Raw genomic sequence first — 27,752 nt, forward strand, 5'->3', positions numbered from 1 at the left:
AGCTTCTAGAAAAATTTTCTCAAATTAAATGCATTAGCATTAGATATTTTCATTAATTCCTTTGCCTAAGAAAAAAAAAGAAACAACCTACCTTTCATTAATAAGCTCACATCTCCGTTAGAGGAGTAGTATAGAAATGTGTGTTTTTTCATTTCAGAGGCATTTCTTCCCGAATGTAGGACAGTATACTAAAAGTAATGTGAAAGATGAATGTTTCCTTCAGTGTTTCGCCTTTTTAGACTGTTACAGTTGGCTTTTCTCTTGTGTTTGTGCACATCAAGCAAGGACATATTTACACAGCATCTCATTTGTGATGTCTCTGGCTTCTCAATGTTTTCCTTCCAAAAGTCATTTTTAACTGACCAAGTTTAAGAGTATCTGAAAAGGTGGGTGTGCATAAGGTAAAAATAAATCAAATGATCTTATCAGGCTATAACCTTTAAGGTGCTAAGTAGGCCCCAAAATGTGATCAAAGTATAGTGAAAAGTATAGTGATCTCGGAGGAAGAAAGACACTGATATCTACACTAGATTAAATTTGATACTTGTTTGTGAAAAATACTTGTTTAACTTTTTTGGGGAGGGGGGAGAGGAGAAGGATGTACTTCTCTCCTGTGCTTATTTATGTCCTGGTAGTGCTTCCATGCCATGCTGTTCGGCTGCATTTGTGTCTTAACTGTGTTCTGCTTAGTGCTTTATCTAGGCAACAAACCCCAGTGGCATAACTTGTACTATTGTTTGGATTGAATACTGTATGTACCTCTATTTCGTATCTTCTTTCTGGGCAAAGTTGGGCTGTTAAGAGGGAAAAGGATGCAACTTCATTTTAACAAAAATACATGCTGTGTAGGGTGACTTGAATGGAAGTCATGAAACCGAATGACCTGTCTCTTCTAGAAAACCCAGTTGTGTGACTTCTTAAAATACAGCCCTCTGTATTGTAGGCAAAACACTTGAAGCAGGCTTCCTATATCTTGGGCAGTCCCTGGTGATCGTTTGTTGTAATATAGTTTTAAAACGGTCTCAAACTATTGCTAATAAATCTGTATTAAAACTTCAGTACCGTAAATGGCTCTACTGCTGTCGTGATGTTGATATTCGCTATAGTTCTTACCGGATTTCAGGGAGAGTTCGAAGTACTCTCAGTAAATAATACTGTCTCAGAGCTAGTGTGAAAGTGGGTGAATTATGAATCAATTATGATCAGTTACACATGATCATTATGGTGGTTTTTTATATAAGGCTGGATGCAAAGTGCAACTTCAGGCTTCTGCTTTGGAGTTCCCAGAAGAATGCTGTTAAAATGGAAGTTACGCTATAAGCATGGCTGTTAATGAAAGTGTCAGCTTACTGCTGCGCAAAAAGGAAATGTAAAGATTAAATGAGCAGGTTGAATTCTGTGTATAGCAGAACTTCTGCAGTTCTTCTGTTAATACTTTTCCTAGGATTTTTCACTTAGTTCCATATAATTACCTCTGCTGAGGAGTCACATAAATACAGATCCTGTTTACAAGTGGTGGGCCTCGGATTTCTATCTGGATGTCACCACAAATGAAAATCCTGGCCAAACGATGCCCTGACTGTCCATCTTTCTAGAAGTTACGTGAATGTATTAGTTATTTAGTTTATAGTTATTTACCTGTTGCATGGAATGAGCTGAAAAGTTATTTCCGAATGGAAAAGATAGTCCCTGAGAAAAATGGTTGGAATTTGGTGAAATTGATTGGAAGGCAGCTTATAGGAAAAGGTTAAAGTTCTGAAAGCTGTACCTTTAAAATAACGGTATTTCTCAATGAAGTGACATTCTTATCTAGGCTATATTTCCGACAGATTTATTGAAAAACTAAGCTATGAACTCAAAGCTTCAGAACTTAACTAGCCAAAGACTAGTTAGAGACAAGGGAGGAAGGAGAATGTCACCAAGAAAATTTGGAACAAAGCCGTAGAATGAAAACTACCTTAATTTCCTAAATTCAGACTGATTTGCAAGAAGACTGATATAACTCCAGTTAAAAATCTGCTTTTGGTATGTCAAGGGAACTGCGTCTCTCATGGCAACTTCTAACTGATGAACATCTAATAATTTAGATTTTTCTAACCAGTGGAAACTCTCTTTTGTTCCTCATAAATGAGACTTTTTGAATGGAGGAGTTGCTTTAAATTTTCATCTTCACTTTTACAGTGAACTCCTTCAGTTCCTATGATAGCTGCTGCTCTGAGCTTTCTCAAAGAGCAGAATGAAATTGGTATGATTCATTCCAGCTTCGCTCCTGCCTACGGGTTCAAGAATAGGAGAAGGTGAGACTTCATTTTGGAGGTAAAAATAAATTATCTGTATTTGAAAAAATGTTTTGGCATCAAATTACATGAATTGACCGCTCTCAAAACTCCACGTTTCTAAGTATAAACTTGTGCAAGTATGAGGATTTAGCACATTCAGATAATATTTTTTTAAATTATTAAAAAACACTAGTGTTTGCTTCAGTCAGGTTATATCATATTTATGTGAACATTGGGAAACATCTTTACTTACGTGCTGTAATTATAAGGTTAGGGAAGGCTGCAAGATTTGCTTTATCTTCAGAAGCCTTGCATGTACTATTGTGTATACACTCCCTCTAAAACTTTCCAAATGTGCGAATGGTAATGGAAATACACAGCTGGTATTGGTGAGATCTGTTGTCAGCGTGGGACCTTCGCTGTTACCAGTGTGTCACGGTATATATTTGTACTGCAGGTAGCATTAGACAGCTTGATAATTCATAATTTGGTGGCGCCTGGGTCTGCCCACACAAGAACCTGACTGATGGTGCCACTAAAAGCAGAACTTACTTAAGAACTAATTAAGAATTTAGCAAAGGGCCAGAAGGTGCCCAGGAATGCACTGTAAGGATTCAGTGCTGGTTATCAGATCTTCTGACAGGTACTACTGTCATTAAAACAACTAGTAAAAACATCCTGCTTACTCTTTGTGTTACTTTATCTTGGTATCTGTTTGTCCTTAACTGGAAATAACGATATGGTGTTTATGATTGTAGCAAGTTAATGATTTTAGGTTTATTTTTGGTTAGTGCGTATGTATATGTTTGTGTAATACATTAAGAATATTTTTTTCTTGGAAGGTTTGGTTGTTCAAGTTAGAGGTTCTAAGCTGTTCTGTGTTTTTCTTTGTTAGCTCTATTTAACCACCCTTCCATGCATCATTTGTTTGTTCTAAGTTAAATAATAAAATACCTGTCTAGATCACAGTTGCAGCATGTCTAAGCAAATTTACTAATGCTATGTACAGTTACATAACCTACAGTGGGAATTGGAAATGAGGCACTGGACAGCTTTCTAGTATTAATCTTTTTTTTTTTTTTTTTTTTTTTTTTTTCTGACCAGGGTTAGCTTTGAAACACTGATCTGGAAAAAAAAGCTTACTACTTCATTGCTAACTTTTTAATTAAGCCAGTCTACTTTCAAATTCTCTTCAAATCTTTTTTGTTGTGGGGATGGGGAGGAATACTTTTTCTTTGTCCTAAAAAATAAGCTAAAGTTGCTAAGTCTCCATTAAAACGCTGTTCTTTGCAAATATATTTTATTTTAGAATTTTCCAAAACTTTATTAGAATATTTTTTAATGAATCACAGAGCAGTTTAAATGTTGTTTCTTATAAGATGCTGAGAAAATTTGGGGAGGGGTGTTTTAGGATAGAGCTTTAATTTTGAGGTAAACGGATTCGGAGGTTGTATTCAAATATGGGAAGTGGGTGAATTTCTGCAGAATATGAGAATGGGCGTAGTTTACTAGGATCAAAATAGCGGTTTTTTTTTTTTTTTTTAATCCTATTAGTAGTGACTTGCACTGTGTTTTAGAATTGTCCCATTACTTGTAACATATATGAAAAAAAGCTGTTTTTTCTTGCATGCAGTCAGTTATTGCTTGCCTTATCTATATTGAAGAGTTTGGGTTTGCCGTCTCTCAAATTTTATTCCAAGTAATTTACCTGGATGACTTTTATTCACATCAGTAACCCTTTCGTGACTGTTCTTGTCTCGTGTGAAGTCAAGGGTTGATCAAACACTTAAAACTTCCTGTAGTTTTCTTGCCCTCCTGTGTGCTCTCCCCCAGCATTTGTTGTCTAAGTTAATTGGAGACTTTGGAGTTTTTATGGTAGTTTGAAAGTCAATTGCCAGTTACATTCTGAGTTTTCTTTTTTTATTTACCTTTAGCTTCTTATCATTATTGAATCATGCCATAATTTAGTGAAGGCTTTAAGTTCTTCTTGGAAAAAGGATCTCCTGTACCTCTTAATCATTTTTATTGCCTTTTTCTAGACCTTTTCTTATGCCTCATCTTTTCAAAACTCTTTAATACTGTTTGAACAATACTATTCATATACTATTCTGTATGATTTGTGGTACTAAAGTTTAGTGCTTGTTTTTATTACAGCTTACCATAAGTATGCGTTGACTGTTTGAATTGTTTATAGGAGCATCTGTTTTTTTAATTGACTGGGACCATATCTATAGATGCTCTAATTTTGTATGTAATAACAGATTTGTATGTAAAAACAGATAAATTTAATATAACTCCAGGTATGTACATACAACATCCCATTAAAACTGGTTTATGGGGAGAGTTGTAGACTCCACTTCTGCGTGTATGGCTGAGAACTGTTTCCTTTAACTGTGATATCTGTCCTTATTTTGTAAGATAATTGATGTTTTTAAAGTCTTTCTGAAGATTTTCCTGGTACCATACTACGATGTTGCAAAATATCAAAATAATTTTATAGTCAACATATCTAACTTTTGATTTGGAAAACGTGCAGAAAAAGCGAAAGCATTTATCCTCAGACTAGAGAGTATTTAATTTTTAATCTGTCAAAACCTGAAATAAATTCTTTCTTCCTGCCCCAAGCCTTGCAAGGGTTGACAGACATGGGTCTGTTCTGAAGAATTCTTACTGGCCTACGCTTGCTTTGTTAAGTTCCTCGAGGAAGTGTTGTCACAGTCTCTAAAGTTTTTTTTTTTTTTACCTGGTTTAACAGTTACTGAAATAATACTCTTGGTATTTTAAAATTTGTAGCTATGAAATTAGATATCTTCTGACCATCGTTCATTAGCAAATCCTAGCTTGGGTCTTATAAACTTTATCCCTGGGATTGACTTAAGCAAGTGCAGTCTTTATTTCCATCCACCCGTATGTGTTAGGTAGGATGAAATCTTCCGAAGCACTTCAGAGCTTGCCAGCATTGCTGTTGAGAGTGGATTGTGTTGTCGCACTTCGTATAGAGTTCTGCAGTTCATTTGACAGACTGTGCTTAATGCTTTAGAACTTTGGAGAGACAGTGTTATTAATGTGATGACTGACATAAATTTACTCTAGTGAGGCTATTACAATAGCTGAAAACCTCTCTTCTTGATTACCATTACTGCAAAATGACATGGAAATGGTTAGTCAGCTATATATCTATTTTAGCTAGCATTGAGAGGCAGATGCCAAGCTTGTTTGAGTCCATTCAAACATGAATCTACTCTTACTTGTTGACAGTCCATTACAAGTTATTAGATTGAATGGGAAGGATCTAGTCTTTGAAGTGGCTTAATTCATATAAATTATGGTAAATTTTCTCCTGTGTTGCCACTTACTTGAAGCCAAATACAACAAACTTTCTCATGCTACTGCTGATGAAATCGGAAAGTTACAAAGTGTTGAGTTAGTAAGTTTTTTTTTTTTTTTATTTGTTACTGGTGTAAAGCAGTCCAACAATAATGGTAGCTGACCTCTTTTTAAGAGTAAGCTTGTATAAGATGGGGAATGCAGAAGCCTGCCTTAGATTCATACTGTTAAAAGGTGACTTGCCTGGTATTGTTGCCAAAATTAGAATTGTCTGGGGTTTTAGAGGAGTAGGTCATACTGAGTTGTAGCCAGCTGGGTGAAAAAATGACTTCTTGCAAAGTGTTCTGTTTCAAGTTGCAGGTAAAGAGCAAAAAGTCCAGTGTTTCAAATCTTAGGGACCCTTGTCAGGGATTGCAAAAGGAAAGTGGACTTTGTGCTGAGACTTCATTCATGACTACCACGTTCTTAACTGTTAAGTGTCAGTTTCTAGTCTTTCTGCTCTGCTTTTATACTAAAGCTATGTTTTTATCTGGTTCCGTTGCCTGTAAATGGAAACGTCTGAGTTACCTTTTGAGGTTTGTAATTTTGTATTCTGTTTCGGTTGACCTTTTATGGTATCAAAAGATGTGTAGGAAAGTTTTACGCGTTTAAAGTCCAATTTCATCAAAACAGGTTAATCTGAAGAAAGCAGTTAACTGACCAGCAGACAAATGTATTTGTGGTCTGACTGGGGCAGGCACAATTTTTCATAATGAAGTTGCCATTCCCTGTAGTGACTTTGAGCTTATTGCTGTTTTCTTGGTTTCATAAATTAAGCAGACATCAATTTGCTGTGCTTTGGTGTGAGGCAAACTGTACGTTCAGTAACTTCTGTTGTCAGTACTGTCAACCAGAGCACCAACTGTTGTCTGCGGTACTCCCTTCTACCAGTTGAGAAAGGCACCGATTGAGCAATTGGAGCATTAGAGTTAAAGATTGCCTTGGGAGATGTAGTAAATCTTATGTTCTCAGAGGAGACTGAAATACATTTCTCAGGGAAAACATCATGGGGCTGCAGCTGGAGTGAGTGAGGCACTTGGTTTCAGAGACAACGCTAAGCAAGTCTTTCAGAATTTTTCAGCAGATAAAAAATGATTCATTCGGAGACTATGTTGTACACTAAAATAATGAGTTTATATAATGTTTACAGTTTACCCTCCTCCTGCATCTGCCTTTACATACCAGAAAGGACCTGCAGTGATTCTCTCTGCCTTATGACCTTGAATTGCCACTCTGAAGTTGGAAGGAGACACGACTTTCCAAATCTAACAGATGCAAAGAAATGCCTGCAAATGAGAATCTTGACAGTAGCTGCTTATTAGCAATTAAATATGCTTTTTGAACATTATTAGATTGGAAACCATAGTTCATAAAATGCTGTCATACTTTTTAATAGAGACTAATGGAAACAAACTGTAAACATCTGTATGCACTAGAGAAGGTAGTTCGTAATTCCATTTTTATCATGTCTGCTTAAGTTTTTAGTAATTTTCCTTTATTTTGTACAAATATGAGCGCATATCATAGACGCTGTTCCATACAGTGTTTTCAGTTCGGTCACATGGTGGTGGTGCAGTGTCTGAGCAAAAATCAGAAAGGGAAATCAATAATACTACGCTTGTAGTAAATAATAGCCTTTAAAACTATACAGGCCAAAGAAATTTGTTTAAACCAAGCTTGCACTGCAGACCAGAACAGCTTGGTGCTTTGTAATGTGCTGGATTTCAGGTGCCAGTAAAAGCTGGCAATGAGTCAGTGTGCTATGGAAAATACTCCTGAATCCTCTATGCAGAATAATACCTTGGACTTCAAAATGGAAAATTATTACACATTTATTTGATCGCTGTTGATAACATTAAAAAAATGATTCTCATCAAACGTGCACTGCATAGTTCCCCTTCCCCCCCCTTCCCCCCCCCCCCCAATTGAATCCCACAGGGTAAGGATTATATGTGCAAGTTGTCTGGAATTTTAGGAAGAAGTACTAAAACCAAGAGAATAAGGAGATTTAAAGAGAGAAAACTGGAAATGTATGCTGCAGGAAGATGAAACACAATGCTAAACATAAAGAGGGGCCTGGTCTTACTGAATCCCTTACTGTTTTGGTGGAGAGAAACTTGTGACAAATGACACGTCATAGCTTTGGAAAACAAAAGGATTTAGGTGGGTAAGAAATGGATAACGACAAATTTGAGTGTACGTAAATTAGTGTTATTTTGTAGGGTCTAACTTTATACGTGGGAGATCTGGTGGTAGCAATACTGTCTGGATCCTACATCTGAAAGGAGCTTTGGTCTTGTTTCCTTGGTGGTATGCAGACTCCTGTTACTGTAATTCCAGTGCTCCAGTTAGACACAAAGGCAGTCCTGTTTCCTGGAAATTGTAGACATTGTACAGCTGCGTTCTCCAAGTAAAGCCATTAGCCCATGTTTGAACACGTTTGGGTAACTCCTTTGCTTTTTCAGACTTCCATGCAGTCACAGGTTTATGCTAACCTTTTGAGAGTTATGTTTGAGATGATGCAGCAAAAATGACTCTTGGCAGCCGCAGAACTCCTTTATTAGTAGTATACTAAGGCCGTTAGCTTTTGAGGTCAGTGTGTAGACTCAACAATCCTATGTTTATTTTTGTTTGTTTGTTTTTTTAAACAAGTCACTTACTAATATGGCAGCTACTGGATTTGAATTTATCCAGTTTATCAAACAGCAGAATAAAATGACAGGTCAAGTCTGATTTATTTTATGTTATTCTTTTTTCTGGTGTGATATCTTTGAAGAAAACTGCATATTCTTGATCTAACCCCCCCCCGCCCCAAATGCTCAGTGGTCCAAATAGGACCATGACAAACGTTCAGATTATTTAGTCTAGATAAAGGCAAACTGTTCTAACTTGTCATGTAACCTTAGTGAGGTAGAAGCCATCCTGCAAGGTTTTGCATTGACGTTATCTTCCAAATGATTGTATTGAAACTCATATTATTTCTTAATTATCTGTGTGTAGGCTCATTTCAGGGTCAGAAATGCATAAGTAAAGTCTCATTCATTTCAGTGGAAATTTACCTTTTGATGACTCTTTTGTATTTAAATACAAAATGTTGATGCTTAATGCATTTTCAACAAAACCGCACATGAAGACTGGCTAAATATAGAGAACACAGTTAGTTCTAGAAAATCTGTTAAGTGTTTGTATTCCGACTGTTTCTTCTTTTTTGTTCTTGTTTTTCATTTAGCTAACTTTTCAAATATTAAGCTAACGGGATATAACCACGGAGCAGAACGTGTATCTGATTTTCTGAAACGGGTTGACTGTGTCAGTAGTAGCTGTGGTTAGCTATCAAGTAACTTGCTGGGAACTTGCAGTGGATTGTGGGGTGTTGTGTTATTAAGGAGGGTAGGAGGCAGAAATGTCGAGTGAGGAGCCACTCGATTTAGTGGTTGAGAAATTTTAGAGCTGGTCTGACTCTACATGTGTGTGTACTCTGTATCTGCTGTTCTGGTTTTATAAATACTGGAATAGGTGCAGAAACAACGCTTTTGACCTTATGAAGACAAGAGCTACGCGTTTGCATTTAATTGCTCAGCGCAGCTCTTGTGTGGTTTAAAACTTGCATAAAGTTAAACTCTAAAGGTGTTTATTAGCCCTGTTTAATAGTTGCTAGATGACGTTCTGTACTATTTAAATCATTAACAGACTACGCAGCACTTACTCATCCGTAGTGTAAGACTACCTATGACTTATACTCGGGTTAGTCTGTGAAGGTACAACACGTTTAAGGATTTGAATGAGGTGCTGCAAAGGTGGATAGTGTATTATCGCAAACAGCTGATATGAATTCAGTTGTTTATGCTCCTCTTTCTGTTACAGAGGGTGAGGGTACATAAATTACAGTACAGTAAGTGTATGAGAAAGACTGAAGACAATTCCCATATCAGTTCTTGCTGACTGGTATAGTACCATGCAGAAGATATGCTTCCTGCTCATATGACTCTTCAGCCTAAATGTTTTTATCTGTTTATCTGAATGTTGTGAATACCTTCAGCTAAGCTGCTCTGGGTTTATGAAGAACTCCGTTTAATGGCAATATGCTCCTTTTTGCTGCTTGCAAATCCTTGTGTCTTTTTTCTTGTCTTGGCAAGCCGTGCCAGGCATTCTCTTGCTAACATTTGTCTTGTACTGATGATTATATAATTTAAGAAGTTTGTGGTGAGACAGAGTAACTTTATCTTCAGCGCTGTCATTAAAGTGGCGACTTTGCCAAATTTTTGCAGAAATCAGTGTTTTAAATAGCCCCAGCTCAGAATTTTCATGTGCTTTCCATGGCAACAAGCTCATCTGTTATGCAAATGTCATGTTAACAGTTTCTCTAAAGGCATTGCTCGCTCTCTCCTGTGCAAAATTGATATTTAGTGCTTAGTACAAATATATTTTGATATACGAGTACAGTTAGTTGCTGTGTAAGCATTTGTCTTCAGGTATATTGAAACATCTTCCCCAAATGAGACTTTATTGTAATTTTTAGAATCTGAATGGATGATGCTGTGATTAAAACACCACTCTGTGGACATGCGAAGTGGTGGTTTGTCTATAGCAATGTGCATATATAACATGAAAAAAGTTTTCTTGATGTGGGAAGTAGTTTTCAAGAGCCAATTTGATAGTAGTAGCGTTACTAAGTTTGTCTTCCATGCTTATGCTATCTCTCTTTCTCCTGCTACCACGCTGTAAGCTTGAATGCCTCTTACGGGAGAGGAGATGGAAGTTGTGGGGAAAAAAGCATGGAAAAAAATGATTACTAAAGTTGCTTCTACTCTTTATGTTAAATGGCCGCTTGTCTCTTGTGCTGCAGTTTGTGGTCTTCAACTAGCAGAAGTTGTACTGGTTATTAAGCTTTGAATTCCTGCAAGTGAAAATGTGCTATCTAAAGTAAAGGGGCACGTGGTTTTTCTTCGGAGACCTTATTTTAATGCCTTTTGCTTTCAAAAGATAGTTGAGCTCTGTTCTGGAGACCTTTGGTGTTGCTTGACACGTGTGAAACTGTTGCTGGACAGGCTAACCCTGCGTATGCACTACTTGTATCTCCTACCAGCCTGTGAAGAAAGGATGTGGAGAGCTGAACTAAGACAAGGCTGGTCAGCCTCTGGCATTTGAATTACGTGGATCACGAGCAGTTCAAGTACAATTCCCTGCTGAGTCTTTGTCGTGAGGACAGTGGCAGGGTTATGCTAGGCCTAAGGCCTGATGGATAATATGAACCTCCAGCTGTGAGAGGGAACAGTCCAGCAGAGAGTGGCGAAGCCTCCATAAGGAGATTGTCCTGACAGTCAGTTAAGTGTCCAGTTCTGTACTACAGTGGTAGGACTTCTGGCACAACTTCCAAGATCTTCCAGATTTTTCCAAAATACGTAGTTATATCTATTACGGCCATCAGCCTTTAGAATTATTTGATGTATTAGAGTTGGGAAGCTAAGTCTTTCCTAGCTCTAAACTATTGTTAGGATTCTCAGAAATCGTAAGTTAGAATTACTTTGCGCTTTGAGATGATGTAAACTTGAAATCAGCATGAGCAGAAATCAGCAGTGTTTGCATTTCATTTGCTTAATGGTCCTTAATGTTATGCCTACGCAAACTAGTTGTATCCTGATAACTTTATAACAGTATTGCAAGAAAAATTGACGTATATTTTATTTGTATATGACTGTGGCTCACCAATTATTTATAATAATGATATATTGAGGGAAACAAGGACCTTATGGCATGTAGATGTTGACATTTTCTGTATGTTTCATATGTACTTGACAGCACTGTTAAAATAGGCCTTTTAATGATACAGTTTATATAGCCATTCAGATTTAATTGACATACAGTTTAATTAGGTATTTCTGTTTCACAAAATTGAGCTGTGCCTTTTATATAAGCCCTTAATTCACCCTTAAAATTACTGGAATGTGAACACAAATGAGCTGCTTTTGCATCCTTTTACATCTTATGCTCAATTTTAGAAGGCTTTATAATCTGAAAGGGGGAACAGTCGGTTAATGTTATACTTACTCTGCATCTTCGAATCCAGTAGATAGGTACCTTCCTACCTACGGTAATAACTTTGTCAGAGGATGTTAGAATAGGTTTTGTATGTGTGTATGCCAAAGAAATGGGATGCATCTTTACAGCCAAAGTGGAAAATGCTCCTAGTAGAGCATATCTTGCATTAGCAAAAAGAGAAAAACAATGAAACAAGCACACAAAAAACCCACCCTTTTTCCAGCTTGACTCATACCAGTTTAGTGTGTGAATAAAATCTACCATCAAAGCAGTTCTATGGCAGCATCTGAGTATCGGAGCCTTGGGATCTGGGGCATCTTGCTGGTGCAAGAGTATTTTCCTCCAAAGCACTCGCTAGTCAGTGGTTTCGTGTTTTGTTTTGTTTTAAATTTGAAGCTTTTGAGTTCAAAAGATGGCCCCTCCCTAGCTAATAATGTATGTGTATGTTCGAAAATACACTTGAGTTTTTCAGCTGAGCTTCCTCTCATCAAATAGTTGTGAAGCAGTACTTCAAATGCAGGTAGTTAGGAACAACTTTGGTATGTCTAATTAACAGTAGTATGTGAGAAATATTGGAAGTTGGTGTCGTAATATTCAGGTAACTTTTTTAATAAAGCAGAATTAGTAAGGCTTTTTTCTCTTGAGGTTGTCACGTTTTCTTTTCCTAGTCTAATGTTTACTAGCTCTGTAACTTCTGCCTGCTATTTTGACTTCAGCTTCCTCTTTTTCCAGGAACTTGCAGTGGGGCATCTTGAACAATGTAGGGGAATAAACCGGCCTGTAAGAGATCACTGAAAATTTTGGATAGCGTTTCAGAGTTGGTTTGATTTCCATATGCTGTGAGGTGGTGGATGCTCTTTAAGTAGTCCGTCAGTTCTTTAATTTGGTAATATGATGGAGATAACTTTGCAGCGCTTAAGCACGCAGCCCCTCCTCAAAATTGAGTAAGAACACAATTAACCTGTAGCATATGCGTTGAAATGTGGCTGTTGGCCTAGACGTTTAAAATTATTTGTTAGAACCTTGTGGGACTGAGGTCATGTTTTCAGCAATTTCTGTAGTCCCTGCAATTATACGAGTAATCTACCTATATATAAGGCATGACATACCTGTTTTTCTGAGCTGTTCTCAGTGTTGGTGCTTAGCAGCAGCTCTGAATGCACAGGTATGTCACTGTCTTATCAGCCAGGAGGTTTGTGTTTTGGCTTTGCTGTCTGAGCAGCTGTTGGTAGGTAATAACAAAAGGTTTTGTAAGCATGATTTCTCCACGTAATGAACTGTGGCTAACGGTAGAACAAAAAGAGTCAAAAAGCAAAATCAAGACGCTTAAACGGTAACAGAGAGAAAGTATGTTAAAGGACCGGTCTTAGTGTTCACACGTTTTGAACTGACGTTTTGTAGTAAATAGCGTATTTTTCCTTTTGGTGCTTAGTTACTTTCTGTTTAATCAATTCCATTTGTTAAACATGTAAGATCTTTCTCTAAACAGGCTTATATCCTGCGACGTTCATAGTTGGAGATGTTGAGTGGTCAGTGCAACATGTTTTTGTCTATATGTTTATGCTTCTTCAGCTAACAACTTAGGTTTAACTTTTTTGGAACAGTGTCTCCTCTTGTTTTGGATATGGCTTTTTACTGTGTGTAAAAGGCTTTCATTTTTTTCTAGCCTGTCTTCCAGAAGGAAAAACTAGTCAGATTTTTGTAGATGCCTGGAGGTTTAAGTAATTTGAAAAGCATGACATATCTACCAGCGTTCCGGGTATAGGAGGAATTCCTCTGCTCTACAGCGAACTTTCTCAGATTAGAAGAAGTTGCACAAGTATTTTAGAAATCATTAGTTAGAATAATGAGGAAATGCTTGTGCAGTTGTGGTTTCTGCAAGAATATTTTAGCTCACATGTACATTAAACTTGTACATACCTCTGACTTTTTTTTTTTTCTTCACTTACTAGCCCAAGCTATTAGGGGAGACAAATGTCTGTTTGCCGTGTTTCTTGTAAATGATCAAAACGTTGTTTGCTATCAGATGTGAGATTTCCCGTCTTTGTAGTTTTAACAGTGAATATGTTTATCACATTTTAAAGTTTATTAAAGATAATAGCGTCTTGTACAATTTAGCAATATTTAATTACAGGATTCAAGTCCAAATGTAAGGAAATGCTCTGTTTAAATTCTTCCCTTCTGGCATTTGAGCATGCTTTTCCCATCTCAAGAGAAGTCACTGTCAGTTGTTTTACAGTTCTGTTAGTATTTTGGTTAACAACAAAAAAGTCGGCACAAATACTATAGCTTACTTGAGATGCTTTGATTTGATCGGTAAGACTAAGTTATTAAGTGTAGACAAATAAAAATTACTTTTTTGGGTTATTTTTTTTTCTTACTCAGTTGACATCTGAGCTCCTCTGAAATATGCAGGACTACAGTATTAGTATTGGCTGATTATCTGGACATTGGCACTAACGTGAGATTCCCCGTGCTTATTGCCGTGCTTGTGCTAATAGAGGTTATGCAGGTATTGTAAGGATGAAAAAGCCAGATAATGCTTTTGCTGACCTATCTACAACATGTAAATGAAGGAAAGGGAAGAAAAAGGAACCATATTTAACAGTTGTGTGGCAAAAGAAAATAAAAATTTGATTCATTCCTCTTTTGGTCTTTGTCACTGTAGGCAAGTAGCTATTTTCCATCTGTTTCTTTCATTCAGTTTCCTTTGCATCTTTCTTTTTGCAGTTCTTTTAGGACACATACACATGTATTGAGTTCTGCCCTTCATTTATTCTTTTGTCATTGTTTCCATTTCACTTTCCCTGTGTTTCATTCCTGTATCTTTCTTGTTTAGACCAAGTGGAGGATCCAGCTGGCAGTAGCAGCCATGTAGGACCCTTCACGAACCTGATGGTAAGTGCACGTGTGTACTTATACTCAGGCTTCCACCAGGTTCTGTACTGCAAGGATTTCCCCCCCCCCCCTCCTGCAGGCTTCTGTTAGTTCTTGACATCTTAAACTGTAAGAAAATTAAGAGACAGATATCTTGGGTTACTCACTGGTATCCTTTATATCAGAACTGCAGGTGCTGGTTTTCACTGGAAATGTGCAAGGAAAAAAATGATGCAAATCTTTCAGGTTTACGTGGATTTAAAAAGCGCTTTGCAAACTCTTGAGGGAAACTTTATCGAGGGCTATTAGATATTATCTTTTAAAGTTCCTGAGCAGATAGGTGAAAGCTGGCAGAGTATGCCGGGGAAGTATCATTTTACCAGTACTCTGTTTTTAAATTCTTTCCTGGGCATCTGCTATTGGTCATTATCAGACCTAGGACCCTGAAATAGGTGCATCTGGGACGGTCACTGCCCTGCTTGACTACAGAATTCCTTCAGTCTTTAAGGAGAACAGCAACCTAGAAAATGACCAAGCGGAAGCTGATCCAAGGAAACCGTTGAAAAGCAATGGGTATCTCTAGTTGATACTTGTCAGAAATTGATTTGATGCATCTAAAATTATGTATGTATGCAAGTAATTTTGCTTGCTATTCTGAGCAAGGGTGAGTGGGTGATAGATGAATCTTCTCTTCAAATGTGTTTATACTTAAAGGCCAAGAATTTGAAAAATTTCCAACTGTATCTGTGAGGAGGTTTCAATTTTTTTTTTTTTTTAAAGGATTGTTTCAAGAGGTAACTTGCAGATCTCCTTCCTATCAATAGGATAAGTAAGGAGGTGATCTAAGTAACTCAATTTCATTTATGAATCCCGCTATCCTAGCGATTTCCCAGGTTACAGTCGTACTTGAGGTACTGTAGTGTGTTCTGCAAACTGACAATGCTTTGGAAAACCTATGTTCTTCTTAGCACTTGAGTAATTTTATATATATATTACCTCACATATTAAAGAAAGCAATGCATTTCTAGTCTTGCTGTAAGTAAGAATTAATTGGCTTCCAGTTTGAAGGCTTTCACAGCACCTCACGTTATGCTGAATCTCAGCACTGCTCTAGAAGCAGATGTAGAAGTGCCCAGTGACTGCATCTGCAGTACCATCACGTGCTGCCCCGTGTAGTAAAAAATAACGTCTCTAACCATGACCAAGTTTGACACAGATATGACGCCCAAGGAGGCTCCATTTGGTGGTGCTGCTTTCTTAGGATAAACTGTATCCCTCTGTGGGGGGGGAAGGGCGTTGGGAGAAGAGGAAGAGCACAACAGTAGGCTTGGTGGTCCGTGGACCAGTCTTGTCCTCCTTGTTTCCAGTCTCGTCTGTACAGGTGTGAGGCATGCTTCTAGAACTTCGCCTTTTAAGTCAAGATACTGATATTGGTCTTCAAAAGCTAAGCAGTCTGCAAAAAGTTAATTGCTGTTAAAGGGTCTAACAGCTAGACTATGTTATGTTACTTTGCTCCTAATGTGTATTGTGATGCATGTTTGATTCCCTAGGAACGTACTGAAACGTCACAGTTGGGCCTGGTTCCTAGAAATGGAGCTGTCGGTTGTGTTACTGTGCAATTCAAGAGAGATTTCAGGTGGCTTAGATGCATCTGGAAATGTATTTAATTTACACTTATTAAATGTAAATTTATTATTTACATTTATTTATTATTATTATTTATTATGTATTTATTTATTTATTATCTTCTTACTCAGATCTTGATACTCCATATTGTTATTAGGAACATTAGAGGTGCTTTTTGAGTTATGTTCAAATTGAATATTAAGTAACCTGTGAGAAAAAGATGCACTTAAACTCCTTAGGCCTGTGTGAACGCTGAAACACTACACTAAAACTACAGTACGCTAAAACTACAGTACACTAAAACTGCTGACAACTTGCCAGTGTTTGGTATGGAAGCCTTATATTATACAGTCAAGTCAGCTGGAGTTCATTAAGGACAGTTTAAAGATAGGGATGGTTGTAATATTTGAGGATATTATGAGGTAATTGCTAGTTTAGTTAAGGAGGGGTATGTGTACGTATTTCTGAAAGATGAAAAAGATGTATTCTGAATGTTGACTCTATTATTGGTTTCTCAGACTAAAAACTCTTAAACTGGAATAAGAAAAAATTGAATAATTAGACGCAAAACGGAAACACATTGTGGAATTCAGGGAGAGTCTGTTAAACTCGAGCTCCTTGGGAGATAAATGTAGACGATTATTTAGCTACTGTAGACCGTTCACATAAAACCAAGCGTGTTCTTTTTTAAAGCTGACCTGTCTCTGATCCGTTGTACAGGAGGGGCCACATACTTTGAAAATTCCTATTTGAATAGAGAGGAGCACTTTTCTTTAAAGGCGTTTGCAAGTTCTTGGCGCAAGATGTGAAGAATAATTTTGAGAAAAAAGGAGGAACTTGTTGACAGGATTATGAGTTGGAAGAATGTGCTTTTAAATAAGAGATGGATTTAGGGCTATGATTCACACCTCTGACTAGAGGGAAGGGTCAGTATGTTAGAGTAGTGTTTTCTGTGTAAGAAGGGGCAAAGGAGGAATTTGGATTGCTGCTTCTGGAGAATTCTCATTCTTCAGAGGTGGGTGTGTAGAACTGTAAAGTTTCAGAAGAAACTGGTATCTCAGCTGCAGGGTTGTAGGTAAAATAACAATCTATGTGGGGAAATACAGTATTTGCAATAACTTCAGTATGAAGATGTTTCAGATGTTTTCATCTGTTATTACACAGTCATTGCCATTGTTTCCAGATATTATAGGACTGAATCTTTAAGGCCATGGGAAAGAAATAGCACTATACCTTTGTAGTGCAATGGTAAATGAAGTTTTTAAGTGTCTTTACGTCTTGCATCACTGATTAAGTCTTTGCATAATTGCCATTTGTCTTTGCATAACTGCCCTAATCTTCACAGTGTGTTCATCGTCCTGTGCAACTCAAATGCTTCTTAATTTTGTGAACAGAAAGTGTTAGCAGACCTGTTTGTGTCTATGGACATGATGAAATACCTTACTATGTATTGTTATCCAGTTCCATCTAATTTGTTTTTACTGCTTTTGCCTTTTTGGTCCAGATCATGCTGCTTTTAGTCGTCTTAGTAATGTTTATATTTCATTGCTTTGAATGTAACTGTCTTCTCCAAGTCGTTATTCAGCATATTCACACAAGTATAGAAGCCTCTGTAGGATTCCTCTTACAGTCTTCCAGTTGATATTAGTGGTTAATAGTACATGAACAAATTTCCTATTTTCTATGTACTGGTATTAGACACATTGATCTATCTAGCAACTGTGTGAAGGGACTGTGTAACTGTACGAGACGAGACGGTTAACTTGGACGATACATTTCCATAAATTTTATGCTTGCTCTTTCAGAATCTTCAGTTCTGTAGAAACTCAATGTGTCATTACTTTTCATTTCTTCTAGGCCTTAGGACTTACTGCTGTTTCAATTTATAATCGCAGAACAGACATGACGGTTAAATGGACTGATGTGTAATTTCTAAGTTGTCCTTTTTCTTTTTTTTCTTTTTTTCTTTCTTCCTTTGTTTTACACTTTGGCCCTCAGCACTTTTAACATAATTTTTATTTGCTTGGTTACTTCTGTCACTTGAATATGAAAAGTAAAAATTACTGAGCAGGAATAATAAACATGTTGTTTTCCTAGGAAAGAAAAAGACTCAGGAGGGTAAAAACAAGGGAAAGAAGGCAACGGAGACGAAGCAGAAAAAGACTGATTTGGATTCCACTTGTGCAGATATGAGGGATTCTAAAGAGGGTGAGAGCTCTCAAGACTCTAACTTTTCTTCTATCCTTTTAAATTAAAGAAGGACACCTGTCATGTTTAATACGTTAAGTAGACCGGCAAAGCGAACATGTTTATATTGTTTGCCTAGCCTTTTTTATTGGTAACGTGGATGTCAGAAGTGTGTCCTTAAGCATGCAACTCTGACAATATGGAAAAACAAATGTACTGTAAAAATTGGACATAAATCTAAATTCCGCATAACATAAAACCAGAGACAAGTCCTTACTCTAAAATGATGTCTTTGGAACTTAGTTATACAATTGTTACTTTGCTCCTCTTCTAGGGAAGACTACTTCCTTATATAGCAATTATCTTTCCATATACCTGGTCTTATTGTTTTGATTGACACACAGCTATTTATAAAGTCAATGTCGGGGGGGGGGGGGGGGGAGAGGAAAGAAGCTATAATAATGCACAGAGTAGCTGAGCGTGCTGTTTGTCCTAAAGATGATCTGCAAAGGTTATTTATAAATTGACTTGTCTCTTTTTACCTACAGTGTATGTGAAATGACTGAAAGATGTTTAATATATTTTTTTCTTCCATTTTAAAAGAATGTAAAACTTACCTCTCCTGTGGGTATGACTGAAAATATTTAAGGCAGTTGTTTATTTGAGGTTTCTTTTCTTGAACTTTTTTGACCCATGCCTCTCCCTTCCTTCACTCTGTCCCTTTTGCTTCCGCACGATATACACCGTTGCCCCAGCTAGGGGTTGGAGAAGAACTCGTCCTACACACGTAGCTGCTTATGAAACACTGAATTAACAAAATGATTGTGTTCTTCAGCAATGGATGTATCTGACAGCAGGTAGAGGGAACTGGCAAACAGAGGCGTGGTTAAGAAACTGGTCTATGTCAACATGTGAGATGCATGGAGTGTCTGATACGGAAGTGTCAGAGATATCTATTCAGGCAACAGCTAAATGAGAATCCGGTGTAAAGAGTGGAAAGTAGGACTGAAAAGCAGGCCTTGCTGTATGCATTGCATGGTAGTACCAATCCAGACTGGTGTATTGTGCATAGGTAAAAAATAAAAGAATAATTTGGTGAAAATGGTCAAAGGCCAAAATGTGCTTGACGGACTTCCTAGGTATTTTATCAGTAGGTATTAAGATATTTCTGTACTGCTTTTCTGACGCTACTTTGCAGTAAGAAAAGTCAATGAAGATCTTGAGGATTCTTGAGCTATTCTGAAGTCTACATTGAAGTGTTCCAGTACTCTTCAGACTGTTTGTGGGTTTTTGGTCATGATGTTCGTTCCTAAGTATTAAGTATAAACAGTTGCCTATGTTTTGCTGAAGTTGCAGAAAATAAATTGAGTACAGTTTTATTCTCAGTACCAAATCACAGCGATAACATTTATGACCCAAACAATATTTGACTATATTGTGTTAGAGGACAAGGTAGAAGAAGAGAGTAGCATTTTTTTTTGGAGTGTTTGTTAAACTGGCTCATACTTTTCATACTTTGTTTATTAGGTCAAAAGGAGGAAGATGAAAAACCTTCCGTTTCTGCTGTGCTGTCCCTGGAACAAACAGCTGTGATTCAGGAGATGGTAAATCAAGATGTACTTCCAAAGCTGACGATCCCCAGTCCCACTAATGAGCCACAAATGGTAACTGAAGACAACCAAGGAGCAGCAATAAACTGTGGATCAGATGATTTGGATGATGATGAGGAGGAGGAGGATGAAGATGAGGAAGATGAAGAGGAGCTGGAAGATGCCAGTATGCCTAAAGACAATGCGGAAATGCCTTTGATATGTGAAGAAAAGTTAGACTTTATGGAAGAGCAAAAGAGCATGTCAGAAGAATCTCCAGAAAGCTCTCCAAAGAAAAAGCTTGTTGTGAAAATTCCAAAAGCGAAAGGTGAATCGAATGGTGATATTCAGGAAACATTTATGTTTCCTTGTCAGCATTGTGAGAGGAAGTTTACAACAAAGCAAGGACTTGAACGCCACATGCACATCCATATATCTACTGTTAACCATGCTTTCAAATGTCGGTATTGTGGGAAGGCATTTGGTACTCAAATTAACAGGCGAAGACATGAACGGCGTCACGAGGCAGGGCCGAAAAGGAAACCGTTTTTAACACTAACAGCAGCGCAACACTTGGATAACGTTGGTGATAACCAGGTAATTGTGGATGATGGTCTTAAAGATGACTTGAACGTTTCCGGTCTTGTGCAAGATTCTGTAGTCTTGGATTCTGAGAAAGTCTCCCAAGAAATTTCAAACTCTGCTTTTGCTGAAGAAAATAAGGAACCCAAAGAATTGCATCCGTGCAAATACTGCAAAAAGGTTTTCGGAACTCATACCAATATGCGGAGGCATCAGCGTAGGGTTCATGAGCGTCACCTTATTCCCAAAGGTGTCAGAAGAAAAGGATTCTTTCCTGAAGAGCCACAACTTCAAACTGAGCAGGCCCCACCAGTCCAGAGCGTGTATATAGCAAGCACGGAAATAGAAGAGGAAGGTGAAGTGGATGATGTTTATATTATGGATATTTCCAGCAATATCTCTGAAAACTTAAATTATTACATTGATGGTAAAATTCAGTCCAACAGCAGCACTAGCAATTGTGATGTGATTCAAATGGAGTCTAACTCTGCAGACTTGTATGGACTGAATTGTATAATCAGTCCAGTCACAGTGGAGATTTCCCAGAATTTAAAGGTTACACAGACACATGTGAATGAACCTCCTAAGGAGCCCTCCAGCAGTGGGAGCAATGAATCCAAAAAGAGGAGAACGGCTAGCCCTCCTCTCGTACCAAAAATAAAAACTGAAATAGACCCAGAACTTATAAATGCTACTAGTTCTTTAAATCTTCCTCTTAGCATTTCAACAGAGAACTTAACTTTTCATAAAGAAAAAAGTGTTTATTTGTCATCAAAATTAAAACAGCTTCTTCAGACGCAGGATACTAAGAAAATAACTCCATCAAGTGAAATCCCTAAACTAGGACCTTCTGTTACATCACCACCTATTTTGCCTCCAGCGTCTGGTAGATTCAAAAGAAGGACCAGCTCTCCTCCCAGCTCTCCACAGCATAGCCCAGTACTTCGAGACTTTGTCAAAGCAGGTGAGGGAAAAACTGTGTGGAACGATAGTATTCGGAGTTCAAAAATGCCAAAGTTAGAAAGCCACAGCAACTCGCCTGCATGGAGCTTGACTGGAAGGGAAGAAAGGGAAACTATGAGTCCTCTTTGCTTTGAAGACTATAAAATATCTAAAGACTGGACAGCAGCTCCGACTTTTGGCAACGTGTGCAACCAGCAGCCTCTGGATTTATCTAGTGGTGTAAAACAAAGGTCGGATGTCAAAAATAAGAATCAGGTTCCTTGGGAATCTGTATTAGATTTAAGTGTGCATAAGAAGCCTTGCAGTGATGCTGAAATTAGGGAGTATAAAGAAAATAATTCTCTACAGCCAACCTGCAGTGGTATTAAAAAGAAGAAACCAACTACTTGCATGTTACAGAAGGTTCTGCTGAATGAGTATAACGGAATGGATGCAGCTACGGACAGCGCCCCCAGTGCGAACAGAAGCCCAAGCCCAAGTAAATCATCGGAATCTCAGGCAGACCCTGACACGGATCCTGGTCTATTTGCATCTTCTGTTGACACTCAGCCCCTTCGTTCCTCTCTTTCTCCTGTGCCACAGCCATCTGTACCTTCAGTGTGCCAGCTGCCTCCTTTATTGACACCAACAAATCCGCCTTCCCCACCACCCTGCCCGCCTGTGTTAACAGTTGCTACGTCACCTCCTCCCCTTCTTCCCACGATACCGTTACCAATTCCAGATGTGTCTACCAGTGCCACTAACACATCTTCGTGTCCATCACCACTCTCTAACACTACTGCCCAGTCCCCACTACCTGTTCTTTCACCTACAGTTTCTCGTTCTCCGTCTCCCGTTCCTTCTGTTGAACCTGCTGCCTCACCTGGTCCTCCTACTCTCTCCTCTTCCTCTTCCTCCTCCTCCTCTTCCTCCTTCTCTTCGTCATCATCTCCCTCTCCTCCTCCTCTTTCAGTGGTTTCTTCTGTTGTTTCCTCTACTGATAATCTTGAAAATACTCTCCCGATAATAAAGCAGGAAGAAATCGATAATGAACAAAAGGCAAGAGAAGATCCTCAGACTTCAAGTGAATCAGGAACAGTGCAGGAAACGTTCAGTAAAAGCTTTGTGTGCAATGTTTGTGAATCACCTTTTCTTTCTATTAAAGACCTGACTAAGCATTTATCTGTTCATGCTGAAGAATGGCCCTTCAAATGTGAATTCTGTGTACAGCTTTTTAGGGATAAAACAGACTTGTCAGAACATCGCTTTCTGCTTCACGGAGTAGGAAATATCTTTGTTTGTTCGGTCTGTAAAAAGGAATTTGCTTTTTTGTGCAATTTGCAACAGCATCAGCGAGACCTCCATCCAGACAAAGAATGCACGCATCACGAGTTTGAAAGTGGGACTTTGAGACCCCAGAATTTCACTGACCCCAGCAAGGCAAACGTCGAACACATGCAGAGCCTCCCAGATTCTTTGGACCCTTCTAAAGAGGAGGAAGATGAAGATCTAAATGATTCCTCTGAAGAGCTGTATACTACTATAAAAATAATGGCCTCTGGGGTAAAATCTAAAGATCCGGATGTTCGCATGGGTCTCAATCAACACTATCCGAGCTTTAAACCACCTCCATTTCAGTATCACCATCGTAATCCTATGGGTATTGGAGTTACTGCGACAAACTTCACTACCCACAATATCCCTCAGACCTTTACTACTGCCATTCGTTGCACAAAATGTGGAAAAAGTGTTGATAACATGCCTGAGTTACACAAACACATATTGGCCTGTGCGTCTGCCAGTGATAAAAAGAGATACACACCCAAAAAAAATCCAGTACCACTGAAACAGACAGTGCAGCCTAAAAATGGCATGGTGGTTATAACTGGGCCTGGAAAGAATGCCTTCAGACGAATGGGTCAGCCTAAAAGACTTAATTTCAATGTTGAGATAAGCAAAATGTCCTCAAATAAACTAAAAATAAGTGCATTGAAAAAGAAAAACCAGCTTGTCCAGAAAGCTATTTTACAAAAAAAGAAATCTGCGCAGCAGAAAGCAGAATTGAAAAGCAATCCATCCGAGTCAGACTCTCACATCTGCCCCTACTGTAATAGAGAATTTACTTATGTTGGAAGTCTGAACAAACACGCGTCATATAGCTGTCCCAAAAAACCCATCTCTCCATCCTCTAAGAAAAATTCATCGAAAAAAAGTGCAAGTTCTTCATCGCCTGCAAGCACTGAAAAAGGCAACAACCAGCGTAGGCGAACAGCGGATGCAGAAATCAAAATGCAAAGCATGCAGGCTCACTTGGGCAAGACAAGAGCACGAACCTCGGGACCTGCACAAATGCAACTACCCTCTGCGTCCTTCAAGTCAAAACAAAATGTTAAATTTGTACCTCCAATTCGCTCTAAAAAGCCAAATTCATCTTCATCGTTGAGGAACTCTAGTCCTGTAAGAGTGTCCAAAATGACTCACGTTGAAGGGAAAAAAACTAAAGTGGTTGCTAAGAACAGTTCGTCTGGAATCTCAAGCAAAGCATCCCGGAAATTGCATGTCAGACTACAAAGGAATAATAAAGCAGTTTTGCCAAGTAAGTCTGCTGCGGCAAGTAAGAAAAAAGCAGACAGGTTCAGTGTAAAATCTAGAGAAAGGATTGGAGGACCTATTACGCGAAGCTTACAGCAGGCGGCTAATGCAGAAGCAGCAGAAAACAAAAGAGATGAAAGCAGTACAAAGCAAGAACTAAAAGATTTCAGGTAAGCATTTCATTTGAAGTTCAAACAAAACAGGAACACTTTGCTTGCTGCTTTTCCATTTTTCTTGATCTTTTTCAAGTTTTTTTAAATGTAGATTGAAAAGAGGTTGCAGTTTCTACAACATATGGTTAGCAGCTCAGTCATGCTGAGGTATGATGTACATACTTGATGCATTTTGTCAGGAAATAATACATAATTTGTACAGAAAATGTCTTTTATGAGTTGAATTGAAAATGCTGGAAAAAATGTCAGTGCCTGAGCGCAAGCTTAAACCTCGTGTTGTTAAGCCTAACGTCCTTGAAGACGACAACCTTGTATTTGATATCCAGCAAGTGGTTGCCTAGAATGATTCTCGGTTTGGTTTATGGTGGTTCATTAAGCTAAAAATGACTGCATTTTTACCTGTTTACTAAAACAACTTGGATTTTTGGTCTTTAATAAACAATATTCTCTGTGTCTCATATTTAAAAAAAAAAATAAAATAAAACCTAAGTACTTCAAAAAAAACCTATGTACAAACTAATCGAGTCAGATCACTAAATACTTAACCTCTCTCTAGGAGCAGTAGATGCGTAAGAATGAATGTGCAATTTTTTGTGAGACGGTATTATGCCCTTATGTTTCAGTATAAACAAATTTTATAACTAAAGTGCCACTATATTTCATTTTGAGATAAAGTATTCTTTTAATCACAAGAAAGGGTAATATTTAAAAGAAAAAAAAAAAAACTATCTTAATCTATGTGCCTGAGTCCCGTTTAAAGTTATTGTGTAGCGTCTCAAATCAGTAGGATAGTTTGAAAACTCTCTGGAATTTCTGTTAGCAGGCTCCTGCTATGTCATTCTTGGAATAGGCATCTGATTTACTGGATAAGTTTCACAAAACTCACTGATAATTAAGAGCTGTCTTATTTTTTTCTAATGGTAGTCTGTGGCTGTGATTATCAGAAGAAGATTTGTGGTGGAAGGTAGTATCTTTTATCAAAACAGTTGATTGGGGGGTGAGGAGGGGAATGGTAACCTCTTCCAGAGCAGGTGTTCCCCAACTTGATTTGTCAAGAAGCATCAACATCCAAACTTCTGTGTCACGGTGAAGACCTTTTAGGAGGTAGTTCTGGGGAAATACTTCATATACGGTAAAGGTTCAACATAGCAGAATCATTTCAAGGAGCTAGAGGGGAAATGTGACTTAACATCCTTAATACTCAAAGCAGGAAATTTTGAAGAAGCAAGGTATGTTACTGGAATTCGGAGGCTGACGGTGTAGAAAACGCTTTTAAAGAAGAAGAAAAAGTCAACCATGCCTCTTCTCTCAGAACATCACTATCTTCATTTTACTTAATTCTGATCGGTTGCTTGCTTAGTGTTATGTGCAAAAATCTTTTACATGATGCCGCAACAGATCAGTAGAGTTTGAAGCCAGAATGACGCATCTTTTCATCTAAATTAAGCATTTGACCTTAAGCGAAAAGGGTGGGCTTATAGATTTGTGCGTATGGAAGTTGCTTAATAGTATTTGGGGTAAATAAAGTTTTACCTAGTAGTAAGATTTCCTTGTTTCAGATATTGTACATTTACTTTGGCAGCTTGCAGTCTTTACTGGTTTAATGAATAGTTATGCTAGAAGGATTTTTGCTTTTTTTTTTTTTGTCAGAAATAATGTTCATAAACAGCTTGTCTCATTCTCTTATACCAAGAATGAAGTGGGGTTTTTTTTTTGGTTTTTGTTGTTGTATTTTTGCCTTTATACACTAACGTCACGACAGGCAAACATCGTCAGGGCTAACTTAGAATGTACTCTACATGGGCATTGGGTTTTTTTCCAGGAGATCTTGATTCTTACTACTCTTTCAAGGCCATTTGCTTCATGTAATAATTATGTCTCCAAACTTGTTTTTTTACCTTTCACTTTCTGTGCAAACATACTCCGTTCACAAATAGTTTGTTTTGTCATTTATATTCAGTTTTTGTTTTTTATTTTCTAGGAATCTCCTGTAAAAACAAAACAAATAAAAATCCCTTAATGACATGGTAGAGCTGTTGCATGCTCAACTTAGGATAAGCACTACGACAATGGATGTGAAATCCACCAAGCTTGCGAAACCAGCTGAAGCTGACTCACAGTCATAAAATTGCCTGCAGGCTTCTTGCTAATATTTGGTGCCAGGTGTAGATTTTTCTTATTTGGTACCTGACACACATGCTGGGCTACAGGATGATTCAGATTTAAAAAAAAAAAAAAAAAAAAAAAAGGGTACTATTAAAAAACACACACACACACACACACACACACACACACACACACACACACACAAATATGAAAAGAAAAAGAGGAATTAACTAAGTCTGCTATGCAACTGAATACTTAGATTCCTGGTTTTGTCCCTACCTTCGTGAACGGTGCCCGTACCTTCATGAATGGCATGCATACAAACAGTTCGGTTGTGAACTTTGCAAAGCCGGTTCCCTGTTTATCGATAGTTGTGTAGATTTGGGGACAACGAATGTTGCTGCACTCATAGTATTTTTGTCATGTGTTAAGTATCTTGCAGCCTTTCTTTTAAATGAATCAGTAGAGAGGAACCTAGCGTGACAGAATTTCCTTTTCGTCCCATCTTCTCTCCACTCTTTGAGTCTTTTAGATGTCCAGCGTAAAATGGGAAAAAGCCCGATTTGGATGTTCTATGAATTTTCCAAGTTCCTATTTATACGTTCAAATGAAACTTTGTATAGCAATGAAATACCAATACCAATTTCTAAATACAATATATAATGAATGCAGTGTATCTTTTTATTGATAAAAAAGGGTAGAACAGGGCTACATACCTGTATATTTTGAAAGTTAAATATATAATTACTCTAAAAGGTCTCACCCCTCTATCTAATAACTTAAAACAACAAATTGGTCTGTTCTTAAACAGCTTTTATGGAAATATCACTTCTCATGTGTTCATATAGCTTTCAAGATGAATGATGGAGTTGATGGAAAAGTGACTAGTTTCATTACACACCCACCCCTTTTATTTTTTGCTCTTGACTTAAAAAGTAATCTACCTCTTAAAATTTGTAGTTTAATACTTGTTTGGTGAATTTGTGCCACTTTAACTTTCACTTTCACTATCATTCCCATTTTGTTACATTTCTGTTATGGGGACTTTATGTTGAAATATTGTATAAAGCATTTGTAGCAAGTTTAAAAAATAAAATATTTAAAATTATTTAAATTGTTTTGGACACTTCAATTGTACTATATGTGATTTACATTTTACATTAATTTCATTTTGTTTTCATTTTGGGTTGTTAATCTGGAGTGTGTTCCTGTATTAAAGTTTGCTGTTAGTTATGTTGTTTCTTTTATTGGAGAGTGATATAAAGACTATTCTAATGAAAACATTAAAAATTACAATTTGACATACAAGTGGGGTTGTCATTGCTTTTGAACACTGTAGCCTTGCTGAAGATACTTTAAATGCAGGTAAGCAAACGAAGAGGAATTTTTCTCCT

General features: G+C 37.7%; 1 protein-coding gene across 16 annotated transcripts in view; it reads left to right on the top strand.

Annotated features, from left to right (window-relative positions):
- Nucleotides 1–27,752, top strand: part of PRDM2 (PR/SET domain 2) — a 76,019-nt gene that overhangs the window by 32,336 nt on the left and 15,931 nt on the right. For 10 of the 16 annotated variants that reach the window (XR_011135825.1, XM_068916170.1, XM_068916166.1 and 7 more), the window contains 2 exons: nucleotides 18,285–18,395; nucleotides 19,902–24,249. Coding sequence is in view for 15 of the 16 variants with exons in the window: in XM_068916170.1 (XP_068772271.1) it covers nucleotides 18,285–18,395; nucleotides 19,902–24,249 (4,459 nt within the window). In the remaining variant the exon portion in view is untranslated. Of the gene's footprint in view, nucleotides 1–14,523; nucleotides 14,583–18,284; nucleotides 18,396–19,901; nucleotides 27,467–27,752 lie in introns of those variants that run through there. The other 6 variants (XM_068916175.1, XM_068916174.1, XM_068916177.1 and 3 more) reach the window with 4 other exon arrangements.

Source organism: Struthio camelus, chromosome 21 (assembly GCF_040807025.1).
Source record: "Struthio camelus isolate bStrCam1 chromosome 21, bStrCam1.hap1, whole genome shotgun sequence".
NCBI classification, from domain to species: domain Eukaryota; kingdom Metazoa; phylum Chordata; class Aves; order Struthioniformes; family Struthionidae; genus Struthio; species Struthio camelus.